Source organism: Monodelphis domestica, chromosome 7 (assembly GCF_027887165.1).
Source record: "Monodelphis domestica isolate mMonDom1 chromosome 7, mMonDom1.pri, whole genome shotgun sequence".
Taxonomy (NCBI): Eukaryota; Metazoa; Chordata; class Mammalia; order Didelphimorphia; family Didelphidae; genus Monodelphis; species Monodelphis domestica.
Window position 1 is genome coordinate 170,753,987 of NC_077233.1, and position 16,222 is coordinate 170,770,208.

The 16,222-nt window shown below is 38.7% G+C and overlaps 1 protein-coding gene across 7 annotated transcripts in view; it reads left to right on the forward strand.

Moving 5' to 3' along the window:
• Positions 1 to 16,222, forward strand: part of LOC100028308 (phospholipid-transporting ATPase FetA-like) — a 266,846-nt gene that overhangs the window by 223,972 nt on the left and 26,652 nt on the right. For 5 of the 7 annotated variants that reach the window (XM_056806042.1, XM_007498811.3, XM_016424034.2 and 2 more), the window contains 4 exons: positions 6,663 to 6,851; positions 7,456 to 7,571; positions 12,978 to 13,142; positions 15,225 to 15,336. In XM_056806042.1, the coding sequence (XP_056662020.1) occupies positions 6,663 to 6,851; positions 7,456 to 7,571; positions 12,978 to 13,142; positions 15,225 to 15,336 (582 nt within the window). Of the gene's footprint in view, positions 1 to 6,662; positions 6,852 to 7,455; positions 7,572 to 12,977; positions 13,143 to 15,224; positions 15,337 to 16,222 lie in introns of those variants that run through there. The other 2 variants (XM_056806046.1, XM_016424035.2) reach the window with 2 other exon arrangements.

Below are 16,222 nucleotides of genomic sequence, written 5' to 3' on the forward strand. Positions count from 1 at the left end.
CAGTGGGGGTGGGTTCCAGCCCAAATCCCACAATGACCTCTCAGTTCTGGTTAATCAGTGAGAGTTGCGTTGTGTCAGCTATTCGCTGTACTGTAAATTCTATCCCTGGGTCCTAGCCTCTCATCCCCATGTCTGGCCTAGTAGCCATCCCTTATCCTCTGAATCTTTAATAGTTAGGGAAAGAGGATATCTGAAATCAAGGGACATCCCAGCCCCTGCTTCTCTCCCATTGTAGTATGGGTCACGCTAGCTACAAAAGCAGGCCCATTATCTGACCCTATTCCCAGTGGGAGCCCGAACCTAGGAACTATCTCTGATATTAATTTCTTAACTACCACTGAGGCAGTTTCATGTTTCATTGGATATGCTTCTATCCATCCTGAAAGTGTGTCTACCAGGACTAAAAGATACCAGTACCCATATTTCCCTGGCTGAATTTCTGTAAAATTTACCTCCCACTGTTCTCCTGGCTCCAACCCTCTTAACCTGGTGCCCTCTGGTTCCTTCAGTCCCCCTCTTTGATTAACCTGCGCACATGTTTCACATCTTGAAGTGATGTCTTTGCAGATTCAGTGCATATTATGAAAGAAAAAGTCTCTGTCCAGCATATCACTCAGTTTTGTGCCTCCCATGTGTGTGGTGTCATGTATTCTTTTTGCTGGCTGTCTCCCCACTGCTTCTGATAAGTGAGTCCTGCCATCTGGCAGGACCAGCCATCCATAGGGGAGCCACACAGCCTCCAGAAGGGCCAGAATCTTAGGTTCATTCTTGATATCTTTGCCACCAGCAGTGAGGAATCCTTGTTCCTGGTACAGTGCCCCATACCATCCTATTCCCTCCCTTCTCCAAATATCTAAGGGAAAAGGAGAAATGGTCTCAGTCTTCTGTAGCTTCTTCAGAGCTGAGAATGGGTGTAGAGCTGTCCCTGCCTATGGTCAGGAGAGAGGTATTGACAATGTCCAGGGCCTTCAAGTTAGAATAGTTGCCGAGGTTACAAATGCATACAAATACATATCCCACAGGGGAGTAGCCAAAACTTGAACAGGGAGGGAAAGGCTGCAGACACAGATTCTTTAGGGCCATGTCCTCAGTGAATGCCTGGGTCCCAGGTCAGTGGAAATCTGCTTGGAGATCTGAAGGATGTCCAGCCACTGTTTCCCCTGATTGGCAGACAGGTCACAAGGGGGAGAGTCAGCCCCTAAGATAGAAGTATAGAAACCAGGACTGAAGCAAACACTAGAACACCAGATAGAAACAGAAAATTAGTACAACAGTAATTGGCATTATACATTTGCATTTGGGTATCTTAGCCAACAGACTTCATCTTTAGAAATCATCTTCTGACAAGAATAGATTCCTTTAAGAAATTGGATTCCTGGGTTGTTTGCAGAGTTGGTATGTGATGTCTCTGTTAAAGAATATCCTTTTGCAAAGTACACATTAACTATAAACCTCTATAAACACTTGAATAACAATATTTTACAGATGTATTCCTTTACCCCAGATGCTGGGGGAAATTCAAGAAAGCTTTGAGCTATATTTCCAAGCTCAAGATCCAAACTTCAACTGTGGTAAATTAAGGCTACAAATACAAGCCATCTATGAATAAACTTCACCTACTTCTCAAAGTATGTTCCCTAACAATTTGAGAATTTTCAATTATTAAGATTGTTTGAGGAAATGGAAACTTTAACTTTACAATTTGCATTATGTGCTGATTATAGGAATTTGTCACCAAGGAAAATATTTCCTTATGTCCCAAAGGACACAGTGAGTGGCTTCACATGCAGGTCAAAGCTATCACTGGCTCATGCCATCATTGTAACACTCGAGAATTAACAGCCTAGATGGTCATAAAAGGTCTATTCCCAAGTGAGCCCAGAATATGCCTCTGTAACCATCCCAGGACATTCTCTGTCCTCGGTGTACTTTGTCACTATTAAATCCCAGAAGCCTTCTTTTGCTTTAAAAGACAAGTCTCCCCCATTTCAGCTGAGAGAAATTCTGCTTATCAGCAGTACAGAAACAAATCTCCATACCCTCAAACAAGCCTTTTATATCCCTACAAGGCTGATCACTCAATTATTCTTATATATTTTGGCAATAATTTACATATCACACTTTAGTCACAAAACCTGAAATAAAGAACATGAGTGCTGAATTGAGTAGCTCCATAGTAATATAAATCAGAGCTGTATCATCTCTTGGACCTAGACCCTTGAAAGACTAAGACAAGGCCCTACAGGAATCACTTCAGGGTAACTGTCCAGAGAAATTAAAGAATCATGTGTGATTTTCCCATAATACATACATTAATTTTAGAGATTATCCCTAGGTCAGGGATCCAATTATAAGAGTAGAACATCTATCTGTTTTCTTTCACCTTTTCTCTCCCTCTCTGTCTCTGTCTCTGTCTGTCTCTCTCTCTTCCTTCAAAACCTCGCTGCTTAAAAAGCAGAACACAACTTCCATTCTTCCTTTACAAACCCACATACTAAAGCTTTATGAACTTTAGATCAAAGTCCCTTTCTTCCAAATTCAAATTCAACACACCATCCCACCTTCTCTAACTTAAGTCAAACAAACATACAGTTGGTATCACTTCAATTGCTAATCGATAATCCAAAAGAATTCTGATTTAAAGAATTACATCAGTTATAAATTTCAGTTCATAGTACAAATTGGTAAACTGAGGTAACCACTGAGTATTGAACAAAATCTCAGGCACAGTCAGGTTCACAATGAGCTTTTGTTCACATCCAAACAATACTTAAAACACATATTTTAGCAGCAACTCACATAACATTCTGAGCAAGCATTTTCACATATATGCCATCTTTAACATCCTACCCACTCCTTGGCTACTGTTTGCAACATATATCCTTTTACAGATCAAAATGTAATCAAAATATCAACCAACATATCCCCAAAATTCATGTGAGGTAACTTATCAATGACATGTCACTCTATCAATGACATATCACTCAACTCATTTTATCATTCTGGACATGGAATGTTTGCATTAAGATTGGTTAGACAGGGCTGGCAACATTTGCTTGCTTGAGCACCTTAAAACCTCCAAAATATACAATTAAAATATACTCATCTTTATGTTCTATCACACAGTGATTGTCAAATCTGTGATGTCCCTATTTCAGTCCCTAAGTATCAGTGTGGAACAATTATAAACACTTCTTTCTCCTTCCTGTGTGCAAGGAAGGGGTTAATAACTTCTGAGCAATTTATGCTAAGGCTGCTTGGCTTGATTTAGATTTTATTACTTATCAACCTTGTCCCATCCTTCTTTAACCAATGAGCTTAAAAGTTTGAATGCATCAAACCCCTTTCATAATAATTTACTCTCAGTAGATTTCAGTTTGAACTCCACACTTCCAAATAACTCTGATTAAGTCCTTTAGCAATGTTTCAGTGTAACCAAACTGAAGTGCAAAGAATTTACCTGTACTCCTCTCAAACCTGTCTAAAGTAGAATAGAACCTCCAGTTTAGTTTTCTTTTAGCTCAAAACATTGCTACATTCCTAATTAAATTCCATCGACATTATTCCAATTTATAATTTGTTATTTAATCCTCATGACAAGCCCTTCTTGATTTCAGGGCTGGTCAAATTTGTCTTGTTAAGGACATACAGTTTGCATATTATATACCCTTAACCTATTTAGGTGGAAAACTTAATTCTCTCTATAGTACAAATGCACACATAATTTGTATTCACTCCATTACTTTCCAGGAATTTGTATCTGAATACATGTTCATCTCTAGATCACAAATTCCTTCCTATGCATTGTGCACATTTTTTAAAAAACAATTCATATAACCTTAGTCAAAGACAACACTGTTTAGAAATTCTCTTTTGCAAAATACCAAAATTCTTAAAAGCACTTATATTATTAAATCCCAAGCACAGATTAACCACTTTAAAAACATCTTGTGTGTCACATGATTTCTAGTTCTGACAGCACATATCAAAATAAATCTGATTTGAAAAAATCCCAATTTTAAATTCTAGAATAAGTTCTCCTCAAAAACATAACAACTTTTTCTGGATAACTTTTACATCTATAAAGTAGCCAGTACAATTTCTGTCCTTATAGAATAAGCATTCCTCTCTGTGTCAGGCTGACTACCAATCACATTTAGATAATTCACAAATTCACTGAAACCATTATTCATTACAAGGTTTAACAGAACAAACCTCTAACCATGAGTTTTTGGACTCAATAAGATCTGGCTAACATTTCACATTTAACTTGACAAACAGTAATACATGAAATTACATTTTTTACCATATCAAAATCATTAGCAATCCTCCCAAGTTGCATACATCGACCCTTAGAATTAATTTTAAGTGAAAAATTGCTAACTGTGGAGTGAAAATCTCCCTTTTCTGCTCTGAATTTCTCTCTTTCACTCCCTTGGGGGCCCATCTAAAGGAAGAAAGAGGAAAATATCATTGAACAGGTTTTCATCCTCTATGAGGATTTTCTTTTTTTTTTTCTCACTGTGGGAAGTTTAAGCTTTCAACTCCCCCCTTTTTACATAGAGACGAGACTGTGACAAAGACAAAGATAAACAGTAGCATACAATGCTGTGACAAGCATGCTTTGAAAGGAAAAAATAGGTGTTTTTAGAATCCATTCTTAAGAAAAAATATTTGAAGGGAGAAATTCATTAAAACAGTTTCAGCATACTTGGGGAAGCTGTGATGAGCTAAGCCATCTGATTGGCTGAGCTGACTTACTTGTTCCCTAGTTCTCTCTGAACTCTACGTGCTGATCTATCAAAAACTGTCTCTCTTTTTGACTGTGATTCCTAACAAAATGCTCTTGTAGTATCTGGACAAAACTATCTGCTCCCAATTGGAGTTGGAGATGAGCTGTTCCTGAGGCTGACTGAGTTTCTCAAGGAAGGAACTTGTAAATCCCCTCCTATTCAGATTCTCTCTCCCACTTAGAAGCTTGCTGTGGGAGCCGGCACAGCCCTTCCCCCATAGTCTGCCCCGTTGGGATGCAGTTGGAAAGAGTGGGGAACAGCCACTACAAAAGAAATTCCCCTCTGCATCTTAAACTCTTTTTGCCTCTTTTTTTGTTTAATTTAGCCACACAAAAACAACAAAGACTCAACAGAAACCTATAGGACACACTCTCTCACACATCCATACACCTTTGAACCCGAAGGTTCCCAGAAGTCACTGAAAGATATCTCTTTAGTGACCTGACTGTGGGACTAAAGCTGCGTCCAGCAACCCAACAGCCTCTACTGAATCCGGATTTACAGAACAGAGCAGAACTCCATGGCCAAACAGTACACCAGGGCAAACAGGACTCTAGGGCCCAAACAGAACTTCAAGATCGAACCTTCAAGCAAACAGACTCCTGTCTGTAAAACGGGCCCTGGGGAAAAACAAAACAGAATTCTAGAGAAACAGAGCTAACTTACCAGAGCAGAACAGAACAGAACAGATGGTTCCAAAATCAGCCTAAATTTTGTTCGAAATCTCAAATACCAGAACCGGGGTGGGCTCCAGAGAGGACACCATTCACTTCCTCGGATTTCTGACCCAGTCCCTCGCGGGATTTGAGAATTGCATAATCTCCAAGTTCACACTCGGAAACACCCCCAAAGAGGATAAGGGTTCAAGTCTCCTTCACAGGCCCCGGCTTAGCAAAAACTGCCCAAGTATAATTTGGGTTACAACCCCAGCCATTCAGCCATATGCCATGGGCCCAGAGACCTGTCCCCCACATAAGCACACATGTGCACACACGCACACACACACACACACACACACACACACACACAGCCCTCTCCAAAGTCCTTACCACCTGGTCCCGGGACTCGAGATCTTGCTGGGGCCTCCAACTGAAGTGATACACTTCACAAATGAGTTCAAACACCTAGAATTTCAATTATTGGAACCACAATTTATTAATAAAAGAGAGAAATAAAGAATCTACCTTCTGGAACAGAATTCCCTAATGGAAAACTGCATCAGACTGACATTACAGGATAGCTTATATATATTATACAGGTTCTTATCTGACAACAAACAAACCTTAATACAGGAATGTGGGGTCGAAGATGAGGAGACCATCCTTTTATTGGGGTTGTTATCTAAGGAGTGTTTATCTTCACTTAGCCAAATGTTAGTTTGCTGGCCCTTTGATATTCCTGAAATTCCTCTTTGTCTCCTGTCCCCCAAGATGAGTAGAGCCTAGTTTGTTATCTGCATAAACAGCTTGACCTCCTGGGGGGCGGGAAGCCAGGTCTGTTCCCTAAAAATGCTGACAGGGGCCTATCTGCTTTATCTCCTTTTAATTTTTCCATCTTTAGCCTTTTTGGAGCTACTTCATTATCATCACTTTTTTTTTCATCACATTTTTATAATCCAGCCTCTGTCTACCATGTCTTAGATGAATAAGTTTCAGTGTACTTAGGAAAGCAGTGGCTCAAGCAGGTTTATTTTCAGATAGTCAGATTAGAAATGTGGGAATGAGAAAGACTGAGAATTGGGGTATAGCCTGGCTCTCTAAAACTGAATGTGCTCCTTAAGAGCTTGTGCAAAACATCACTTCAACCTAGGTAGGCCTCTAGTGCTCATCCCTGATGCTTCTGAAAGCTCTCTCCTTTTTTTTTCTCTAGGAGAACTAGTGTATCAGGCACAGTCTCCTGATGAAGAGGCCCTTGTCACTGCTGCCAGGAATTTTGGCTTTGTGTTTCACTCTCGAACATCTGAAACAATCACTGTAATGGAAATGGGGGTCACAAAAGTTTATGATCTCCTAGCTATCTTGGACTTCAACAATGTACGCAAGCGAATGTCTGTAATTGGTAGGTGCCCTGATCCTTCTAACATGTATATTATTATTCTCTCTCCCCCTCAAAACATACACACTCACACTCCTTGGCACTCTAGGTGGCAACATTAGCCCTATTGTGTTCAGAGCCAAGATATCCCTAAAGCTGAACCTTTCAAACTCCTCACAAAGCAGAGAGAATAGCTGGAGGAGTTCTTATTCTGGAGAACAAAGGTAGCTCTCCAATTTCTACTCTCAGTAAATTCAGTTTTGCTTGTTCTTAGTGAAGACCCCTAAAGATAAGGTGATATTGTTCTGCAAAGGAGCTGACACCATCATCTTGGAATTGATGGCCTGGATTAAGACTTGCCATGCATTCTTGAGCCCTTTAAAGGACTAGATTCCTTTGTACCATTAAGTAATCCACTCTTCCCTGTGAGGTGGTGCTGCCCTTTAGGAACATACATGGGGCCGAAGCTGTGGCCATAATTATTTTTCTCACAGCTTCATGAGCTTTATATAAGAGGGAAGGCACTAGATCTCATGGCCAGCAGCCTTCCCCTCTTCCTTTCCAGAAGGGTGAGTCCTTAACACACCATAACTTGGATTGTGATGACTCTTGTTTTGCTTGTTCTCAGTGAAGACCCCCGAAGGTAAGGTGATATTGTTCTGCAAAGGAGCTGACACCATCATCTGGGAATTGCTCCACTCATCTTGCAAACCCCTCCAAGATATAACCATGGAACATTTGGACGTGAGTATACCTGGATGGATCACATATGCATTTGAGTTCATATATGCATATATATATATATATATATATATATATATATATATATATATGATGTGCATATTTTTGTGAACTATTGAATTTGTGCTTCTATGCACATATGTATACTTGTGTGACTAGTTATGTCTCTTTATAAGAGTGTACATGGAATTTCAGATATATCTGTATGGACCCTATATGCATATCTATTAGTGTATGTCTGTATTTTTTAATTTTTTTAAATTTTTTTACCAATTACATGTAATAACAAATTTCCAAACAAGTTTTCCCAAGTTATATGTTCGAACTTCCCTTCCCTTCCTCCTCCTGGTGCTGGTGTGAGTGTATTTTTGCAGCTCTATGTATGTCTGTGTTTTTTCCTCCTTGTGCCCCTGGGTCTGCATAGTTGTGCATACTTCTCTCTATGTGTTATAGGAATGAGGAAGACCAAACAATCTGAGCCTTTCCAGTTGTTAAATTTTGTGAAAAGCAGAGTGAGCACAATAAAATTCAGCAAATATTTTAACTTTTTTTCTGAAGAATACAATACTAGGCAGTGAAGGAATACAAAGATGAATAAGCTTTGGTCAATGTCTTCAAGGAGTTTTTAATCTTTTAGAAGAGCATCAGTAACTGAGGGCAGACCCTCATAGATGGAGAAGCACTAAAACCAAACATTTGGATTGAGAAAAATGTCCTCAGTACAAGAAAAGAATATTATCTGAAGGTGTTTCTGTCTGAGACAGATTTACTCTACTTGCTTCTTACTGGGAAGTTAGGGACTCCAGTCTCAAATGGAATTTCACTGTTAATCTCCTATCTTCACACAGAGGCTATCCTAGTGTACTACTGCTTTGGGCACACATACACACACAATTCTGGGCAATGATTCAAGGAAAAGCAGTAGAAAAGTATTCTAGTTAATGCTAAAGAAGAATGTGTCTCCTGTATGTGTGTAATGATTATGTGAATTTGTAAATATATAATATATATCCCTACCAGCAAAGAAAAAGGAATGGAACTACTGCTTCTTTTTCTCTTCTCTCTTTTCTATGCATCTATAAATGTACTAGAAAAGAAAATGGGAAATTACTCCAGTATCTTTGCCAAGAAAACCTCAAATAGAGTCATAAAGAATTGGACACTACTGAAAAACAACTTAGTCCTCCCTATAGGGTGCATTTAATACTTTCAAAGAACCCATTCCCAAAAGGGTACACTGAGTTAATGATTAAGGTTGTTTTTTGTTTTTGTTTTCCTACCAGTATGTGTGTTTCTCAGCAACTTTCATCTGAGGATAAGTTCCTATATGTAATTTTCACTTAACAGCAAGAAGCTGTGCTATGAACAGCAATCACACTCCAGCAAACTATTTTGGCAGACTGGCTAAACCAGGTTGAGCGTAGCTGATAGGTCTCAAGCCTGTCAGTGAGTTAGGGAGATGTCTACCTCAAGCATGTGAAGACTTTCCCCAGAGGAATTAGCTGATGAGAGCAGTTTGTTCCAATGACTATGAAGCAGGCATTGCAGAGTGCTCAGATCTTGGTCAGACATGAGATAACAAAGTCATCCACTGTATCCCAGGCCATCAAAAGTCATCTTGACATTTGTTTTGTCCCTGGACTTCAATGACTCTGGAAAAGCGAGGGAGGCTAGCAACTTTGTGCAGCTCCACCTCCCTCCATTCCTGTTAACAAGCAAGTCACCCTTTGACATCACTGGTCCTCTTTGAGATGAAAGATGAGCAACAACAGCTTTCCCTTGGGATGTCTTTTTTGATAGCCCTTCAAGGCTACCACTGAAGTTCACTTTAACATGATTTTATCTGTATAGAGAAGGAGAAAACACCATGTGATTTCCCTAGGCCTTACACACACACACAATAACCCTACTGTCATGAGTCCAAACATAGGATTGCTCATTAGGGAAAAGGCTAGAAATGGCTGAAGGGCAGGCAAACCTTTAGGCAGCTAGAGCACTGGGAAACACTTCTCATATAACTGCTTTATCTTCTGGACCCCAGCTTTAGGTGTCTAGCTAACTCTTTCTACCCTCTGTTTATCCATAATCCCCCAAAATACCTCACCATGTCTTCTCTAGATTCCTGCATTTCCCTTCCCTATCAAACTACTGTTGAACTCGTTAGCAACCTCCTTTCCATTGACAGTCTTTAGATATACCCTAGAACTCCTCAAGGAGTCCTCAAAATTTTTAGAAATAAAGAAGTCTCTGAGCCATAATTCTGAGCCAAAGATCCCAAATTTTAATTGTGGTAAATTAAAGCTGGAGTGCTCACCAAGACCAGCCTGTAGCAAAGATATGCCACAGTGTTTTATTGGGTTCTGACAGCTAATTAGCCTAAGTCATTAACACAATAGAAGATACATAGGATGTTAAGAAACATGCAGTGGTGTTTGGTAATAAGGGTTTGAAACATCTGATACTAAGTCAGAAGTTCAATACAAGATTAAAATAAGGAAATTTAATTAATCCTCCAGAACTATCTTACCACTATCAACATAACCTTTCTTGGCCGTAATACTTTGGAGAGCCCATAGTTGGCATAAATCTTCAAAGGATCAAACAACACTTGGACATGCCAAGGTTGTTTTCATATGATCTCATCAGGCCATGTGTACACACATCATTCCCAATGAACCCAGCTCCTTCTGCATGAATTTTAGCTTCCCCAGATCACTACACACATCTAAAGCTTTTATTCCTCCCAACAGAAGTCTTCAATATCATTAATTACTATCATATTCTAATTCACCAAACCATATCTCTTCCAATACTCTGGCCAATATTCTACTATTATAATTGATATCCCATACACAGTTAGTTTAATAACTAGGTCTAACTTTTTCTAAAAATTATAATTTTAGTTATTTATCTAAAGGATGATATGTGATCACTTGATCAGTAATATAATGGAAAAAAAACAATTTTCCTTTCAAAATGTCCTAACTAAATTTTCTTTATAAATATATAACATAGTCTATAAGGCAATCTGATTAGTAAAGCAAATGAGAAAGAACCTTGCTTTCTAAATATCTGTATTGAATTTTGTGGTCTAGAAGGCCACAACTAAGTAAAATTGAGGTAAGAAATCGGAAGTTTCCCCCATCCTGCCTGGAAATTTTGTCAGGGAACTTCTGGGCCAAGATTCAGGGAACTAAGGTGGGAAAGGAGAGTGCCTACATCTGGGATCATGTGTACTCAGCTGTTTACAGGGTGGGAAATGCAGGCAGTGGCACAAGGCTATCTTCAATTAAGTGTGAATAGAATAATCAAGAAAGTAGAGATTAAACTCACGCACTAGATTTCAAAAAGACATCAGTACATTCACTGCCTAAACAAGTCAAAATTGAAAAAAATACACTTAGGAGTTCAAAAACAGGACAGATAGACAAGAAAATTCAGGAGTAGGGCCAAAATACCACATATTCAGAGGGAGTACATAGTGAACACTGTCTTCGGGAATTCCTGGGGAATTTCTGTGGTGATGAATTGGAAGAATCAGGGTTTGACAGGGCAGAATGAGGGCAGGCAGAGACAATTGCCTTCTAATTAAGCTCCTGACTTTTCAGGAGTTCTGCTGTAGCTTCTGTGGCTGATGCCTCAGTGTCACAGAAGTTATAGTTCTTTGGCTCTGTAGGACTGAGTTTGTAGGAGGACTAATGATGGAACTAAGCTGTTGGAAGAAACACAAGGCAGAGTTATCTTCATTTAGTTGCCCTATTTTCCCTAGCAAGGTAGCATTTTCCCCCATATGACCCTATTCCTAGTTTTGCCCTCTGAGTCGCATAAAACGTATATAACTCTCTTCCTGTTAGTTCTTCAGTTTTTTTAAAAGAGCTATTATAATGCCCACCCCTAAGTCTTCTCTAGGATCAATATCCCCAGTTATTACTTCTCTGATCTTTAGATAGCATAGTTAATTTTACTCAGTCCCAGCCTTCATAATTAGGGATATTGCTTTTAGCATCTATTAAGCTATATTCCATCCAGCTTTGTGGATCAGGAAACTAAAGCAGTGAAGGGCTTTGACTCCTTCATTAGTTATTGTCAGGGCCATGACTACTTGAAGCTTAAGGATGAGTAGAGCCTTGATTAGCTTGTACTCAGATCATAGCTGTGGGAAAGTAATTTATTTTCCAGAAGCTTGAAGCTGTTTTAGAGTCTTGAATTGCAGTGGTTTCCATGACCTTAGGTTCATTATCCAAACAAAAGGCATTTGTGAGCTCAGACTATCTTAAAGGCAATGGGCTTCATTCTCAGGTTATGAAGGAGAGCACATAATACATACTATAGGCATATGCAATTGTTTGGTTAATTCACATCCTGATACAAAAACACAGCCTTGGGTTTCAGCCAGCCCCTTACAAGGTTGAAAGCATAGAGAAATAAATTGAAACTCAGGGTAGATATGGAAGCAAGGCAGGGCCTCTATCCCCTGCTTGAATATTTGCTATGAAAATTCATAAATAGGAGGTACAGTTAACATATCATTCTATACACATATCAGGTTCAGTGCAGAGCCAGTTTTTGCCACCATCATTACTTCCTTGCCAAGTAAGTTTCCCCTAGGCCTCCACTTTTTCCTTTCTCTCTACCCAACAATATGGGGAGGTCAGGTAACTTAATGCTGATGGCTTCATATCTTTGTTGTCATACAGTTAAAGCCATAATACCCATAAATGTCCACAAAAAGGAAAGTACACTTAGCAAATCAATGTATTATACTTCTGTTTGCCTTCTTTTGGCAGAGCTAATGTCTTCTAGTTCACTATAACCGAAATAACAAATAAATTTCTATATGTACCTTGTTATCTTATAAACAAAGATGAAACATAGGACATGTATTTCAATTTGTGGTTGTAGCAATGGGAATCTATGGCATTGAGCTGTATCCATTTTTGTCTTGTTCTCTTTGTGACCAAGGATCCACATTGGCAAAATAGTTGACAGTGGGTAGGGATCAGTCTAGGATCAGATTAAGTCTAACTGGATAACACAGGAATTAAACCCATGACCTTGATCTTTTTAGTACTGTTCCCAAATCAACTAAGATAACTAACCCTACATATCTAATTGTGTCTTATATAGATATAATAAAACCTCCTTTTTTGAATGATCACACATAAGTCTGAATATAAATATAAAAATATTAATGGTAAAACATTATGTTTCTGTAGTATCTTTCTTCCTGAGAAGTTGGTGGGTGGGGTTAAAATCCTCAGAATGCCTGACACTAAGCCAGGAACTCTATATTTTAAGCATACAGTCTTTCTTTCTTCTGGCTCCTGGGAAAATCCTGGCCCTTGATCATTCCTGCACAGAGGACTTGGTTCTGTTCTGACCCCTTCTGGGAACACATATGTCTTCCAGGATTTTGCTGGTGATGGCTTGCGTACCCTTGCTGTGGCCTACCGAGAGCTAGATGAAGAATCTTTCCAAAAGTGGATCCAGAAACACCATAGAGCCTCCACTGCTGTGGAAGATCGGGAGGAAAAGTTAGGACTAATCTATGAAGAGATTGAAAAAGACATGATGGTTGGTCTGAGGGAGTAGGGCCTGGGAAGGAAGGCTCAGAGGTCAGGAAACCATGGCTGAAACCTGTCAGGTTCATGTAACAGGAGTAGGTAGAGAAGAGATTACTACTTACTTGAGTTATCTCACTATTCTAGTCATTCAGGCATTCTATTTATTCATTTGTAAAATTAAGGAGTTATATTATATTACCATGAAGATATCTTTTAGCTCTAACCTTCTAATTTCATGATTTCTTAACAAAGCCATTGCAGCAAAAAGTTCTGGATAAACATCAAAAAAGTACTATCCTCTAAGTCTAAATTAATCCAGAATTTCCTGGATAACTGAGATCCTCAAATGATCCAAAAATATACTCACTTTAATTCTGAGTTTTATCCATTTTCCCTACTAAGCTATTTCCTAATCATTATCCCTCTGAAGCCAAATAAAGTAGTTCTGGCTTCTCCCATGGTCCCTGCTTCAGCCTTTTTTTCTAAGACAGGAGATGCAGACAGTTAGATAATCTACCACTGAAAAGACATAAAAATCCATACTATTTTATAGTTAGAATTAAAAAGCAAATGAGTATCAAACAGAAATATTTAGAGTGAGGATAAATTCTGAAAGTCATACATTTTCCTACATGGTCAATTCTTGAGGGGCATATGTTTATATTGCATACTGCCTGCCGATATCCAAGGCTTATCAGAAGGATTGTTTACCTAACCCTTCTGATTAAGCTTCTGATTTATCCATGCTTATGCTGGGCCCTGAACAGTTGATACATAACCAGTAGGTCATGCCACTATCTAGTTGGAGAGAAATATGAAAACATCTTTAAATCTTCATAAAACAACAAATGATGTTTAACAATGTATATTATATAAACTGAGACTAGCAAGGCCTAAAAGATAAGGGGGTACCACTTTTAAAGACTGGGACAGATGGATATTGTAAGGTAGACTTACTAATAGAGGACATTATTTATATAGTATTTATCATACATTATCTCATTGAATCTTCATAATCACCCATCCAGAGAGGCAGTAGTAATACAAATATCGCTGTTTAAAAGATATGGGGAAGCTAGGTGGCTCAGTGGATAGAATGCCAATGTTCAAGTTTGACCTCTGACATTTCCTAGCTTTGTGACCCTGGGCAAGGCTCTTAACCCCAACTGCCTAACCCTTACCACTCTTCTTCCTTGGAATCAATATTCAGTATTGATTCTAAAAAGGAAGTAAGGGTTTTTGAGAGAGGGAGGGAGGGAGGGAGAGAGAGAGAGAGAGAGACAGAGAGAGAGAGAGAGACAGACAGAGAGAGAGAGAGAGAGAGAGAGAGAGAGAGAGAGAGAGAGAGAGGGTAAGAGAATTTAAAGGACTTGGCCAACATCACACAGCTATTAAGTGGCAAAATCAGAACCTGAATTCATCTTCTAGATGCAAGAGTAGTGTTCATTCCACTTGTACCATAATGTGTATGATAGGAACTGAGCATGTGTTGAAATAGATATTTTAAGAAACATGATTTTAAGAAGATGTATTGCATATTGAGATGCAGATGTTAAGCAATCCATTCTGAAAAATAGTGGTATTTATTAAGAAACAATAATGATAAAGTGAAATATTAGTAAAGCGCTTAGTACAATGCCTAGCACATAGTAGGTGCTATATAAATGCTTGCTATTATCATTTTTATTAAGCGAATGTATTGAGAAGTAGGACAGGTTGTTCACTGAACTGAATTCTATGCTGCTGGACACTTATTAATTTCCCACTATGCAAGTGTCTAGGAGATCCAAATCCAGTGAGGAAAACCAGCCTCTAGAGCAGTTCTTTTTCACCTGGTAAATAAGACTGAATGTCTTGGGGCCCTGAACTCATAACATATAGCTGTACACACAACATATAGCTGTACACCAGTGAATACAATTTAAACTAGGATATAGAGATTGCCAAAGGAAGAAACCAAATTGGTTTAAAACATTTAAACAGATCGATTCATGAGAGTTGAAGTAAGAGGGTCCTTGTTTGATCTCAAATAGCACTTATATAGACTAAAATGGCCTAGAATGAATTTAGACCTGCTTTTTTTTATTTCCAGCTGATAGGAGCCACAGCCATTGAAGACAAACTACAGGATGGAGTGCCTGAGACAATAGTCACTCTGATGAAAGCAAATATTATCATATGGGTTTTGACTGGAGACAAACAAGGTAAAGACAGTTTCTATACTAACAGCCTCTCTTCCCCAAACCCCCAAGCAGAAGCTCTAACCTACCTTCAAATCACTTATTCATTACTAAGGGCCTACTGGACCTCAGCTTTAAACTCTACTACCCTTGCAGGGTAAAACAAAGGCCCAATATGATTTGGTAAATAGGAGTCACACTCATGAAATAGAAAATAAGAGTTTGGTCTCACAGGCCAGTTCCACATTTCAATCTGTCTGCTGAACAGCTCCACTTGGATATTCTCGTCTCCCCCTAAGGCCAATATATGCAAGATTAAATTATCATTTTTATCATCCCAGCCCATCCTCCCCAATTTGTCATTAATAACTACCTCATTTTTCTCTGTTATCTTTGACTCTTCCCTTCCTCTCATCTTGTCCAAGTCACCAAGTCCTATCAATTTTTCCTTTTTTTCTATTAATTTTCATCTTTTAAATTTTTTCCATGATTCCATTATTCATTTTTTCTCCCTCCCCCTCCCAGAGTTGATAAGCAATTCCACTGAGTTATACATATATCTATTATCACTCAAACCCATTTCCAAATTATTCATTTTTGTAAAAGACTAGTCCTCTAAAACCAAAACCCCAAATCACATACCCCTAAAAACAAGTGATAAATCATATGTTTTCTTCTGGATTTCTACTCCTACAGTTCTTTCTTTAGTTGTGGAAAGATTCTCCTAAGTCCCACAGAATTGTCCTGGATCATTGCATTGCTATTAATATCAAAGTCAATTACCTTTGATTTTCCCATAATGTTACAGTTTCTGTGTACAGTGTTCCCCTGGTTCTGCTTATTTCACTCTGCATCAGTTCATGTAGGTCTTTCTAGTTCTTATAGAAATCCATCAATTCATCATTCCTTA